Source organism: Endocarpon pusillum (genome assembly GCF_000464535.1).
Source record: "Endocarpon pusillum Z07020 unplaced genomic scaffold scaffold4993, whole genome shotgun sequence".
Lineage (NCBI taxonomy): Eukaryota > Fungi > Ascomycota > Eurotiomycetes > Verrucariales > Verrucariaceae > Endocarpon > Endocarpon pusillum.
This window is the reverse complement of record NW_006916474.1, coordinates 591,175-605,416: the sequence shown is the minus strand read 5'-3', so window position 1 is coordinate 605,416 and position 14,242 is coordinate 591,175. Positions and strand designations below refer to the sequence as shown.

The 14,242-nt window shown below is 49.6% G+C and overlaps 3 protein-coding genes across 3 annotated transcripts; all 3 read right to left on the bottom strand.

Annotated features, from left to right (window-relative positions):
- Positions 1-344: 344 nt before the first annotated feature.
- Positions 345-2,268, bottom strand: EPUS_00425 (uncharacterized protein; the record flags this gene model as incomplete). Its single annotated transcript, XM_007806081.1, has 2 exons — positions 345-2,152; positions 2,214-2,268. 2 exons carry the CDS (start codon positions 2,266-2,268, stop codon positions 345-347), a joined length of 1,863 nt encoding a protein of 620 aa, XP_007804272.1.
- Positions 2,269-6,100: 3,832 nt separating this feature from the next.
- EPUS_00424 (uncharacterized protein) lies at positions 6,101-9,142 on the bottom strand (the record flags this gene model as incomplete). The annotated part of the gene is made up of 3 exons (XM_007806080.1): positions 6,101-8,305; positions 8,355-8,850; positions 8,901-9,142. The coding sequence occupies 3 exons, from the start codon at positions 9,140-9,142 to the stop codon at positions 6,101-6,103; spliced, it is 2,943 nt and encodes a 980-aa protein (XP_007804271.1).
- Positions 9,143-11,026: 1,884 nt separating this feature from the next.
- On the bottom strand, positions 11,027-12,892 carry EPUS_00423 (General amino-acid permease GAP1; the record flags this gene model as incomplete). The annotated part of the gene is made up of 3 exons (XM_007806079.1): positions 11,027-12,089; positions 12,142-12,559; positions 12,613-12,892. The coding sequence occupies 3 exons, from the start codon at positions 12,890-12,892 to the stop codon at positions 11,027-11,029; spliced, it is 1,761 nt and encodes a 586-aa protein (XP_007804270.1).
- Positions 12,893-14,242: the final 1,350 nt, after the last annotated feature.

The following is a 14,242-nucleotide window of genomic DNA, read 5'->3' as shown; positions in this document are numbered from 1 at the left end:
ACATTAATCAGAGTAAGCATCTGTTGTAGCTATCGTGACAGATTCCAGAATAGAAACAGTAATTGACTGTACATTGTGGCAACAATCTCTCAAGATTGGTGAGAGCAGCGGCAAACTATCAACTTCTGTCCACGGATTTTTTTTTATGCCGAGCATTTTAACTGTCTTTCAGGGACAGCTCATTGCAGAAAGATGAAAGCGTTAGGGACATTTCGTTATTGGAGCGATTTATTTGCTAGGAGGGTGTATATGAGAATTTGCGTTCCGTGGTAAATAAGGACTTGTGTTGGTAAATCATTTCGGAGAGAGCGCTACCGCAATGAACATTTTTTGTGTGCTGGAAATCAGGCAGACTCCTGCCCTCCGTGGCTGTCTCTTCCTGATAAACTCTCGTCTATCTCACAATCAAATATGCCTGCCTCGTCACGCACGATCCGATACGCTACTCTCCGACTAGGGTCAGCCTCCCTTGGGCGAGTTGCTTGGGAGGATTCCTCTCTGCTGCTGTGAGCTCCCTTGTTTGGAATAACCGCCAGCTCGATTGTTTCCTTACTCTCGCCCTCTCGGCCCCCATGAATAGCCAGTGCGATCCTTTCCCCGCCCCCCAAACTCCTACTAGCACCCAGTCGTCCTGCCGCGCTCTTCAATAACATGTCAATAACCAGGCTGCCGTCATCTGGGACAATAACCGCCTTCGACACCCAGAGCATCACCAAGACTAGCAAGGCATGTGTGGAAGCGATACATACAGCGAGACTAATGATGCCCCACCAGGTGACTCTGACCCGAGAGGCCAAAATCGGCAAGGTGCCAGGCATGGTTGTGGTCGGGTTGAGGTGAGCCATAGTAGCGAGGGAGCCGATAGCGAATTCGGAGATGAGACCACCTATTTCTTGAGCAGAGAGCCCGTCCGTTTCCCACTTCGAGGCCCATGGGTATAATTGAGATTGCCACCACCTTTTCGTTTCATCCCTAAAGGGATTCTGATACCGTCCCTGTAACGCTATACTGGCGGCTGCCAAGCGCGCGATATCATCGGGAACATGGTGCTCTAGAAAAACGGGATCGCTGACGTTAGTCACACTACTTATGGTAATGGTACATTCAAATACTCGATCAGGCTCTTTCCTGACTCCGCCCCGCTGCCGCAGAGCATATATGACCATGCATCGGTCACCGCAGTCGAATATTGTAGCATGCTGGGGAATTTTAAAGCCTTGATATATGTAAGTAGTGGCATCATGCGCGAGGTGTGCATTGTTTACAGTGATGTTGGAGCTGTAAGGGCTATTGGAAAGTTCGAATCTCGTGACTGCCCCCCTGCCATCAGGGTCATCGACTCTGGAAGTTTTCGTGATGTTGAGTTCACGACAACCTCCTGGCGAGGCTGTGATAATCCTGTCTGTGAGATACGGGTACGCCCGCGCTTTATCATTAGGATTGTGTTCAGAATAGCGGAAAGCATACTCTTGCCGATCATGACGACGGAAATAGTAGCACTCCCGTGTATAATCCAAGATGCTGGCCGTACTTGTGTAGTTGCAAGAAGGTTGGCTAGTGATAGCTTCGCCGAATGAATGGGCTAAAACCTGAGGTGCCTCCTCAAATATGGGGCAGAGGTCTTCGTAGTTGTAGTAACAGTCCAGCTTCGGCACTAAAACCATACCTGGTCTGAAGATCGTACCGGTGGCATCGTTGCCGCCATCCACGTCGTAGGTGAGGTTGATTAAGGCAATGGAGCCTTGAGCCAGGAGATTTAGTGCGATCCATGCTAAGCAGGCGAAGACTATAAAGGGCCTTGTCCGTGACTCCCGCATGAGGCGCAGAAGGTTCATTAGGTTTTCTCCGTCTAGTATGAGGACAAACTCTCGGAGGTTGAAGGATATCTTGGTCAAGACTCTCCAGCGATAGATTCTGGCCATGTCCTTGAACACTTCGAAAAAGTTGAGACCCAGAAACAAACTTAAGATCGTGATGATGACATTGAAGCCCGTCTTCCTGCGATCCGATATGTTGCCCGCATCTGCATAGAATTTGAGAGTCACAACGACCAAAGATAAGAAAGTGACAGTGCCGATGAATCGGGGGATTCGTTTGTACAGTATACTCCGCTTTGGATACGTGAAAACAGACTCGTGAGCGTGGTTAGACGCTAGAGATGCAATGAAATCAGCCCAAATACGACTTGTAGATTGTGGATTCAAGTCGTTCACCTGTGCCCTCTCTATCTATCAATGCTTCTCGGTCGGAATCAAGATCGATCGCCATTCGCGAAGCTCCGGTCTGAAAATATGTTTGCTAGTCGGCGTATCTCTTCAACTTTAATCAAGTGACTTATCATCTCAAGCCTGATAAGAACAGACCAAAGTCCTCTTATCCCGTAGGAAGTAGGAAAGAGTGAAGAAATATCAGACATGACCAAAAGGACCGCGACCTTCAGAGACCACAGTAACTCAAATACATTCTGATAAGAAATAATGAACGCCCTCCTATGACAAGATACATTTGCCCTTCATGGCTGTAGTGTGTATTTGGCCCCACACCCATTTTTCGGTGAGCACAAAGCTATGCATTAGATTAAGTCATTTTTTCCTCCAATGAGCAGGAGGATCTTCGTGATCCAGACGTTTGAGTGCTGCAGATCAGCTCCCATTAACACCCTCTGAAATATCATGGTTCCAATGAGAAAGACAATTTTAAAGCCTCCTGGGAGTGAGGCTGGCAGCTGAGGATCTAGGTGACAAAAAGTCGATTGACATCCCAACATTCACCAATGGACGAAGGCATGACTATTTTTAAACGAATCCTTCTTAAGCAGCAAAGTCATAATTCTTTGTCCCAAGACCGAAGTGGGCTTCAAACCGGATGTCAGAAGGCAACCTAGACCGTGGGCGGCAGTAAGGAGGCTTTCGTCAAGTAAGAGGTATTGGGATTGGGTATAGTAAGCAACTAACACGCATGCGAGTAACATTCGAGTAACAGGATAAGCAAGTGCAGAGTAACAATCTTCTGTTCGATCCAACAAAGAACGCTGGCCGGCAGAGTTTTCTCCTTGACCAGCTCTTATCTACGCACCAAAAGACTCTCTCGATACTTACAGAATAGGGGGTTACATCTTAACAAGTGTCTCTCTCTTTACGAGACTTGATCTCAAGTCTTACGATTATCTTCATAATCTGATTTAAACATATTTAATAAAACATATAATTATTTATTATTTGTTGAACTCAAAAATACGGTTTACGCTATTCTGCTACGCGTTTTGAAGGCGTTTTGTTACAGACTTGCTACGCGTTTCGCATCAGTCCCGCATGTATTTTTGGTATCTACGTTTCGCGCTATTTCGCTTGATAGCAACTCTGTATGTATAAATGCTTGCTCTGCGCACTGAATTAGATAGAACAACTTGCTATTTCCACACTGATCCGTCGATTAGTCAGCACAGTTCCACATTATTTATAAAATATTATATAATTAGTAACGGAACAAGAGACAATACCAACGCCGATCATCGTTTCATCTATCAAATATTTTGTTTCACAGACCGTGAGTTGATGTAATGATAATCTGAAGAGGTTAGAAACGGTCAACATAATCATGGATTATTAGTAAGTGCGCCGGGACCGATCCTTACATATTTCTCAGCATGATAAGCTTTGACATCAGGGATGACGGGGTAGGGGTAGGTACGTCCTAGGTGACTACCTTGAAGGCTTGGACGCGGATGGGGGTAGAGTGCATGTACACTATGCTAGGAGTGGGGAGGGTGCAGAGTTTGAATAAGTAAATACTTATCCGCCAAAATTCAATTCTTCCTTTGCTTACAACCACCGAAGAGTACGCTTGACAAACAGGATTCTGCACATCAACCAGTACATCACAGCCGGGTCAATATGTGACTCTGGGAATATAAAAAATTAAATCCATGGCAACTGATCTGCGTTGTAAATATCTGCTCCCTTGGACACAGACAACTCGAACTGGAAAGGCTACTTCTCCACGCCGTGAATTGGAAGAAAGACAAACCGCTAAAACAGAAGAACGCGATGAGGAGGGCATTCTCCCATTCATCTAGGACAGTTTGATGCGGACTATCACCAGAAGGCTTTGCGCGATGCTCTCAATCAAGGATTCCTTGGAAAACCAAATTATATCAAAGTGGCCTCCAAGACGGTGTACACTATCAGAATTTTCTAACAGGTACGATCCAGCTCGCGAAACGCTAATCTGAGGTCGGAACTCTCTTAGTGGTTGCCTTCTAAACTGTACAGTACCAATCAGTCGTCCCTGGCAATAATCACCATACGCTACTTAAGAATGGAGTTGAGTCGAGCCAAGAAGCCGCAGGTAGCAGTCTCATGATCTCGATGAGTCAGTAAAGACGCAAGGAAAAGAAAATCAAAGGTACACGAATTTCAGGGGCGACTGAAAACAGAATAGCCTCAGCCAACCCACCAGAGAAAGCTACCTAAAATTGAGTATCACCTTCTCCACGAGCTTCCAGCCAGGAACAAACCCAGTCAGGAACGGCAAGAAACATCGATCCACCACTATCTCCTTTCCCAAACGAACGTAATCTAGGCCAACTAAAGATCGAGACGGCCTCTCTCCTCAAGCGAGACAAGAACCCAAAATACAGTCACAGAGTTAACCCAACAGATCGGGCCCATAACCATCATCACATCCGGACAACCGGGCCGGCCCAAACATATCTTCGATCTCCCCGCCTTCAGGCCACCAATCCAACCCGGACACCTTTTACTACGAGCTCTTCCGACAAACCCCCCGTTTCTGGGGGCGTTGAACTCGCCCCATTCCATTCTCGAATGCAGCATCACCGTTCAAACGATGCCTGAAGTCGCTTTTCAAAGGAAAAAGGGTCGGGTCGGGTCGGTCCACAAAAAGCTGCCAGTAAGAGTATGCTCACATCGTCTTGCTCAAGCTCCTCACCCACTCTCCTCGCTTTACCCCCAAACCTGGAGAGCAAAACAGAATCCAACAGCGCAGATTTTCTCAAGCAAGACAAATTTTAAATCCTCAACGAAACGAAACGTGACGAACGAGTCTCACTTTCAGATTGTTAGATAATTAGTCCACAGTATGACCTTCGTGGGGGCATGGCTAGGTACACTCTCTCCCCCCCCAACCCAACATCTAAAAGGCCACTACTGCTCGCACTCCTCAATCCCCGCTTAACGCCGAGATAACAATGGAGACACGCTTACCGGGGGGATTGCTTTTCTTTTTTGAACAGCGAGCGCTGTCGTTCAATCAATGATCCGAACCACTCCCCCGGGGTCGGTGATCACTGCCAGCAGGGAAGAAAACGCGGCCGCCAGTGATAAACGGCCAGGAGGCTGGTTAAAGTACTGGTCAGTGGATTGCGAGAGAGACCAAGTGTCACGTCCCTTGGTGTCCGCGCCCAACTAATTAAATGTTGTGTGAGCCACCTCGTTTGGTACATCTTTCCCCCCTCTTTCCTCACCCACTCATGACGTAGTAGCAGCACTAGAGGCCCGTTCTTGAGTAGGGCTCTTCAATGCAGGTCAGGAGAAGGTGTCAAAAAATGATGGCCAAAACAACCACTTGCTTTCTGCTTCTGCTTTCTGCTTCTGCTTTCTGCTTTCTGCTTTCTGCTTCGCCCTCAAGTCCTGAAAGACAGATCCCCAGCCGGAGGGCCTCGAACAAAGTTAAACCCCTTCCATCGAAATACAGAAAAAGAATACAATAACCAACCAACAGGGAGGGCAGCGTATGGTGTGGATGGACGACTGTCCTTGCCGTAGGGGAATATATGATATAAATGGTAGGTTAGGTACAGATAATATTAAGAGTGTTGAGAGTGTGTATCTCGAAGAATAATAGACATCCGATCCAGTCGAAAATCAAAGCCAACGGCGGGTCTTTGACATTAATTAGCAATGAATCTACTTTGATAGGAATCTTGCCCAATACTTCCCTTGCTGGTTTGCTGCAGCCAAAGGAAAAGTAAACGCCGTCAAATGCTTCCAAAGAACAACATGAATAACAAAGATCCACACAAGAGATTTGCTGTACGAGATTTCCCAGCCAGCACATCGGCCCTTACTCCAAACATGTTTTAGCCACCACTCTTCTCCGACTTTTTCATCTTCCAGATCCCTTTCTTGTTGTCACGCTTCTTCTTCATCTCGGCCCAGCCCTGATCGTCGTCTTCCTCATCAGGTGTGAGTGGCTTTCGCCCCAGTCCAGAAGCCGATGGTGAGCGAACTGTGGTATTGGTGTTGCTTGGAGATAATCTGCCCCGCTCGGTATTTTGATGACTCCATGGCTGGAGTGTGCCTGAAGTGAAGGTCGATAATCTCTTATCATTGGGTGCCTTGATCGATTCTGCAATAATCGACACCGGTCTATATCTTGATGCCATGCCGATTGTATTCCTCTCGGATGGAGCAATTGAAGGAGCATAGCCACCTTGTACACCAGCTACGGAGGGCGAATATGAAGAGTTTCGATTCCACTGGTTGGTGGTTCCAGGAGTCAGACTCATGGTCCTCCCGTTCTGACGAGGCGAGTCGGGTAATGGCATGGAAAATGGTCTTGGAATGCCATTTCCCATCTCTCCCGACATCCCCATCAAGTTCGGCATGGCTGGCATTCCGTGCTGTGGCGGCTGAGGCATCTGCCCCATCTGCCCGTTGTGTTGTATCTGGGTCATTTGCTGCATCCATTGCATCTGCATCTGCATCATTTGAGACATGTGTTGAGCCATTTGGATTTGTGCCTGGTCTCCTGGCGATAGAGCTTGAGGTCCCATCATCCCCGGCATTCCCGGTCCCGGGTAGCCGCTCACGGGCGGAACAGCACCCATCGTTTGCGACCTACCCATCATGCCAGGGTGCTGCGCTGGCATGAAACTATCTTGCATGGCTTGTGGATTAGGGCTGCCTCTGCGCATCGCTCTCGCACGCTCTTCACCAGCAATCACGCCAACCAAGCCACTGGGATGGACTTGGCCAGCAGGGGCGCCTCCAAATCCTCCTCCCATTGAAAGTTGTTCTCGATTTGGAGCATTGACCAGACTTGCGCCATAGTAGGGATCCTGTGGCAAATTCCTGGCGAAAACAGGCAGATTGCCTTTGAGCCCTCCTCGCGATTCTCCTGATACAGATGCAGGCGGTGCTGACAGAGGGGTTGATCCTGGCAAGCTCGAATTGGATAGGGACGTCTGAAGGCGGCTGGGTGGTTTGTTCTTGTTGGGAAACCCGTGGGCAGCCAGGATTCCTAATGGGACATCTTCATCTTCTTCATCCGTGCCGCTACTCTTTCCGCTATGACTTGAAACTCCGGTAACAGCTGTCAGACGAGACATGCGACTCAGCTCTGGCGTGCTCATGCTTGTCAATCGCCCGGACTGTGCAGCGTTACTATTCGGACCAGCGGACGATTCGCCTGTGACTTTCATCATGGTCTGCCGGTAGACCGAAAGATGGGCCTCCTGCTTTCTTCTCTGTTGGGCTGCTTGGCGGTCCCGTTCCAGCTCATCATCGTCTTCGTAGTTGTCATTCTCGTCCCCAGAGTCGTCCTTCTGAGATAGGTTGTTCTTCCTACGTGTCTGCTCCTGCTGTTGGCGGTATCTCTCGAATTGGGCGGGGGTCATCACTTTCTTCGCCGGCTTCTCTTGAGCGGGTGCATCGGCCTCGAAGCGCGCCGCTACCCTGAAGCTGTCAATCAATGATGAATCGACAGTACCAGCATTGGGCTGTCTGAAGGAGCTTGGTGGCGCAGCTTTCCTGGGAGCCGTGCGGGATATGTCCGCACGGTTTGATGATGACTTAGAAAAGAGAAGTTCGTCGTTGTCGTCGTTGTCCTCCTTCATACCATTGGGATTCGCAGGCTCCAATTTTCGCGCGGCACCGAAATGGGCAATTTGCTGGAATGAACTGTCCCGACGGGATATCGAGCTTGCTAATAATCTCTCACTTTCGTCTGCAGCAGGCGAAGGGCTTTTAACAAGAGAAGTCCCACCACTCAGGCTACCAGTGTTCGTGTCAGCCTCCCGCAGCGGGCTTGACAGGGGCGACCGGTTCGGCATGCCCTGTAAAGGTGGCAACGCCTTGCGGCGTACCGGTGATGAGGGATTTGGGTGGTTCTGAAATTGAGCCGCGATCGGGGAATCCATCAGTCCATCTCTCGAATCTTGACTGCCGAATGAATATGGAGAAGAAGCTTCTACTCGAGCCCGATCAATGTCTAAGGATGAAGGTAGAGGAGATATTTGTTGTGAAACAGCGGAATCTGCGCCATAAGGTAAAGGGGGAAGATCCTGGTCAACTGTTAGCTTTGCGCGTGGCTCCAGAACACTACGTGCTCACCATTTTGGCCGAGTGATGCGGAGAAATGGAATCCCTGCTGGTCTGGTTGCCAATGCCATCGAAAATGTTCTCAAAGTCCTCCAGGCCAGAATCACCAAAGGCCAATTCTCCATCCAAGAGTTTGGGAGGTGTTGCTGTGCTTGCGGTACTGGCAGTCATGGCCCTTTCCCTTCTGCCAGGAGTAAATGTTGGGGTCTGCGTCACTGGTAGTGAGGGGCGATGAAGAGGCAGAGGTTCCACAGGAACCTCAATTTTCTGCTTGCTGGCAAACGAGAATGTCCGGCCGGCATTTCTTATTGACCAACCTCTCGAGCGTGGCGTTGGAGGTACCGGGATATCCTGGAATGGCCGTTGCGTCGATACGATCGAGTTTGTATGTGAATCATTAGAGATATCGGTAGATGAAGGGATAGTCGACGAAGAACTCAAACGAGCAGAAGATGCTGCGCTGCCGTATGGTGCGGTGGAAGCTGAATTGTTTGTGCCTCCGCTGCCGCTACATGAGAACGTCAGCCAATAAAGATCAAGGATACAAGATGGTAATACCGGTTGCTGGAGTCGTCTTTCTTATCAGGGAAGAGCTCCTCATCAAAATCATTTTCCGTCGCTTCGTACATCCGCACCTGACTTGTTTGTTGTTTCAAATCATTGCTTCCATCCCAGGATTTGTTTCCTCCCGGACGCCTCTCGAAGACTCTGAATGAAGGAGCTGGGGCGTTTGGAACTTCCTCCAACGCATTGCCGGAGGACTTTCTTCGAACGAACGATTTGGGTATTTTAATGGGCATAAGGGTGCAGGGGGGCGGGTCGACCAAAGGTCACTCCTGGTAGTCGGGAGAAGAACAACTATGCCAGCTAGTCGAACGTGCTGATTTCCCTCCTGAAATAATTATATCCTGGAGGTGGCTAGATCGACCTAGGTTTGCTTTGAGAAGCACTGGCAAGGTCAATGCGGTATTGACGAACTTTCTAGGGGTTGGACTGCATGAGACAGCTCGAGTGTCCAGACGGCAGCCTGCAGCCGTATCAATGATTAGTGCGCTATGTACTTCGAAGTCTGCATTGTGTAGCACACTCACCACAACGCTGGCGGACCCACGTGTTAAGCGATGGGACAAAAACACAGGGGAAGACGTAAGCTTCCGCTGAGAGCGAAGTCCGCTCCGTTAATGCCGTTAGTATTCGCGATTGTAATCCAAGTGGTGTAGATATCGCAATTTAGAAAGGAGTGACGAGAAGATGATGGTAGTTGTCCGAATGGCTGGACAAGCTCAAATTGGAGACAAATAATAACGATGGACAACGGACGATGGACGATGGACGATGGACGACGGCGGGTGGACGGTGGTGTTGAGTGAGGTTAATTGGGGGGATTGGCAAACATTTACTTGGAGTTTGGGCTAGGCGGGAATAGGACAAGGCCAATGTTTCATCGGAACTTTGCCCTGCCGCTTCTAAATTCCACTCCCCTTTCACTCTCTCTTCAAGCCTGCTTTGTTGCTGCCCAGCGCGTTCCTTAAGCGATCTTGGACGATGGCAATTTAAACAAGGGGAAATTTCCATCCCAAGGATATCGATAGATAGACACCAACAGGAAACGCAAAGGCGAACATGAGGATGTACGTAAGTGGAAGAGGAGTAAAAGAAGTGGCAGGTAGAAGTGGGATAATCCTATCATCATTGCAGAAATGTCTGCATACGAAGTGCATATAAGTGCAACCATGGATACCATCAGGCACAAATGTCCGCCATTATTGCGTGCATCGAATTTACGTAGTAAGGAGGCTGGGTTCAACCGCGGCACTCGTCACGAACTGCGGCTTGTATTTACCGACATCATGCACATTGGCCAAGGATGAGAGGAGCTGACTGTGTCGTCTGCAGATGGTTGAAACAGTCCAAACCAGAGAAAGGCTGTTTTCGACAACTTGTGCATCATTAGTGACCGCCTACAGCTACCGCCCTAGCAAAGACTCGCTTACTCTGCCTCCCAGCCATGTCAACCAGCGAACTTAAGTTGGTAGTTAAACGATAGACGGCTAATGTACGTCGTAGTGTGTTTGTGGCCCCTTGCTCTTACTCCGGTAAGAAGCACAAGTGTTGGGGGGTTAGAACGAATAGCGGCTAGTACTCAGTACCTTCTCATCATTGTTTCTCCGTGTTCTCAGGACCTTAAGTGACCGATGATGGTTGGCATCGTTTGACTACTAGTAAAGTATCGTGATATCATCTAATTATTTTTGGATCTTGGCTAGATGTACGTACTCGAGTAGTAAGGCAGCTGTCTTCACACGAAGAGACTTGTGTCAACCTACATTACTTATGCCTCCGGCCGCAGGATAAGTACATATTAGGCTGCTACCGAACTGCCGAGGAGCAATGACGGCAAGTTCCAGACTGGGAAGGGATCAGCATTGTGGTAGGCACTATCTCTGGGTACTACGCAGGCATGACTTGTACTCCTATCATGGGTTTTCAAATCTATTCTCCCCTGCGCTCTCTTCATGTCCCCACGCCTTACAAGGAAGTGGTCAAAGACGAAATGGTGTCAAAGGACCGGAGGATATCAAGAGATTTGTCTCCTACGTGTGGACAGACGTAATGTCCCAGTACCTGACCTAACAAGAACGCGCTGAGAGCAGCACCCTTTCGCACATTCGCATGTCGAACACCTAGCAGAAAAACTTGTAAGCTTTCTTCCACACTGGCCACGATGCTCTCTCTGCACGTTCCTCGGCCAACAGATGGCCCAGATCCAAATCACGGCGACCTGTCTTCAAGTCCATCATGTCCACCGTAAGAAACGGCGTCTTGTAATAGATCTTGTAGGGAAGATAAAACAGAAGCACAATTGGTGCAGCCAGATAAGCCTGGAAAAAGTTTTGCACCAATTCGGCAGACGTCATGTCGCTGTAACCAATGGGGGCAAACCCAGTCCAGAACTGAGCGATAAGAACGAGAATATTGAACGCGAATCCAAGCACGCTACCCCAGAAACCCGGCTGCGACCTGAAGGCTAATTCATCGAGACTGTGGCCTTGGTGCTTCCAGGCCTGACGGAATCGGACATGGGCCAAGCAGATGGAGCCCCAGGTGAAGATGGAGGAAAGACCGGAAAGGGCCAACATCCAGGTAAAGGCATCTCCCTGTCTGTCAGATGCTCCGATGTACGATAAATATCCAATGGCCGATGCAATTATGATTGCGAAGAGTGGTCGCCCCTTCCGATCAATATAGGCGAGGAAACGAGGAGCTTGTCTCTGCTCAGCTAACGCGGCTAATGTCCGTGTGGAACCGTAAACGGATGAGTTACCAACAGAAAGCACAGCAATCATGATCACCACGTTCATGACTGACGGCAAGCCTGAAATTCCCGCCTCTTCGATCGAGATGACAAATGGAGAGGCCCTTGCATCAGCAGAGCTACTTCCACTAAGTAGCCGATCGTTGTCGTATCTGACCAGTAAACCAACGAGGGTAAGTGAGACGATGTAGAAGAGGAGGATTCGCCAGAACACCTGTTTGATGGCAGTCGGTAGGGACTTGCGAGGATTCGCTGTTTCTGCAGCGGCAAGACCAACAAGCTCGGTACCGGCGAAAGCGAAGGCGGCCGTGACGAAGACACTGCACAATCCTTTGAATCCGTTGTTGAAGGCACCGGGGTCAGCCCATTTTGCGCCTCCGACGTAGGTACCATTCGGGCCTCCACCACAAACAAGAATGATACCAAGAATGCTGTGTCCGAGTTAGACCATTCGTTCTCGGGGAATTCGGAAAGCAGACTCACATATAACCTGTGACTGCGATCACCTTGACTATTGAGAAAACAAACTCGGCTTCGCCGTAACCCTTAACGCCGAAAAAGTTGATAGCGACGATCAGGTGTAGAAATATGGTAATCCACACCGCGTTGTTGACGCCATCGTTCCAGTAATCTAACGTAATGGAAGCTGCAACGATCTCCAAAGGAAGCACTATAAGCCACTGCATGGCATAATTCCAACCCATGGCAAAGCCCCATGCTGGATCGAGGAAGCGGGTCGAGTATGCGGAGAAGGAGCCAGCAACTGGGAACAAGACTGCTAGCTCACCCAGAGCATGAACAGTGCAATACAGCATGCAACCGATCAAGCCAAAAGCGATGAGGAGGGAAGCTGGGCCGCCAGTAGCCAAAGCCCTTCCGGAGCCGACAAACAAGCCAGTACCTGATCACACCAGTCAGAATTGAACGAGATGGAGCGGGTCGCAGAGGTGGTACCAATAGAACCGCCAATCGCAATCATTTGCAGATGTCTTCCCTTGAGCCTCCGCGACAGAGGTGAAGCTGCGGTAGCTGCCGCCGCGCCCTCCACATCGAAGACCTTGCCATCTGCGCCGACAGCGCCTGGCTTTGTGACTGTGGCATTTGGGTCGCGCTGGAAGCTGTCCCACATACGAGTCTTGAAGGACCGCTTGGCTGGTCTCGAGTCGCCTTCATAGGCAGCAGGCGGAGGTGAGTCCGAGGAGGGGCTTGCCTTTCCTTGATACTTTTCCTCCATATTGTCCGACTAGAGGGGTATGAAGTGACGAGGCAAGCTCTGAAGGATGTTGAGAAGAAGGAAAAGGGCCTTCAGTGAGGAGCAATGGGCATAGATAGGTGGTAAATAGACTAGAGCCACCCGCCAAGCACGGGACATAGACTGTTTTACTCGAATTTGGGGGGGCAGCATTGATAAAGAGCTGGAGCAGTCTGGCGGCCCCGCCGCGAAGGAGGAGACCGACTGGACGAAAGATAGCAAGCGGCAATATAATCCCTGCTACATATGGCATAGCTCATCAAAGGATCGCCTCTGTCTCGCGTGTTTTGCTTAAGAGCATCAAGCGTTGTTACCCCAGATCCATGCTCGTTGGCTATTCACATCCCCCGCCACCCTTAAAGCCGAAGAGATATGGCCTAAACTAGCAGGGAATTCGGAAGTCTGCACTCTTATCCAGCGCCCAAACCTGGGGCAGGCTGGCCTGATTGCCATCGCATCTACTCCGTATTAACTTAAATATCGATGACTTCTCCATTTCATCAGGTCACCCAGCCCATGTTGCAATGAATCTTAGGTCGCCTTCACGCTCTGGAAATATGTTTGAACGGGGCAGATTTCCTCTACACCGGACCGCACACGCCTGGATGGAACCGGCAATCTGCCTCGTGAGGTTTCCAAACCGGATTGACTTGCCTTCCTACTCGTACTCTGCTGAGTGATTCACCTCGGCTGCACCACCATTCGTGATATGACATGCCGAGGTTGGCAGGTGGCAAGACTTCTGGCGTCGTCGGAGGATATTACTACTCGTTACATAAATATTGGCAAGACAACATTATTCCTCCGTCCTACGTAGCATTTACGTAGCACAACGATAGCCGAATCTAGCAGAGCTGGAGCAAATCACAGGTCTTGCGTCTGCTAATGCCAATTTATGCTGACGGCCATGTGCTCCCGATCGAGGTTGGCTCAAAGTTTTCAAAGTTTTGATTCTGGGGGGGGGGTTGTTCTTAGCATGCATCAGTGCCGGTGGCAGGGTGCTATCTTTGGCCTAGGAGAGGGTGGGTGGCGGATACACGATGGGCTCTAAGGCCCTAACCACCAGCACGAGACCAAACCACTGCTGCCACTCTTGGTCTTTCAACCTTCTATCTTATCAGGAACAGGGCGACATGCACGAAGTAACAGAGATCGCAACTGAAAAGGGTATAAAATCCGGCGTATTAGTAGACGCTACTTTTCGCACCCTTTTTCGCACTTTTAACTCAACCTATCATGGTATGTATTGATTAGGTTGCGATCCAATTCTGCCCTTTTCCAACCCCCGAGGTTGTCACAGCGCCTCCTCTTCTTCATGCGTCCCTGACATGC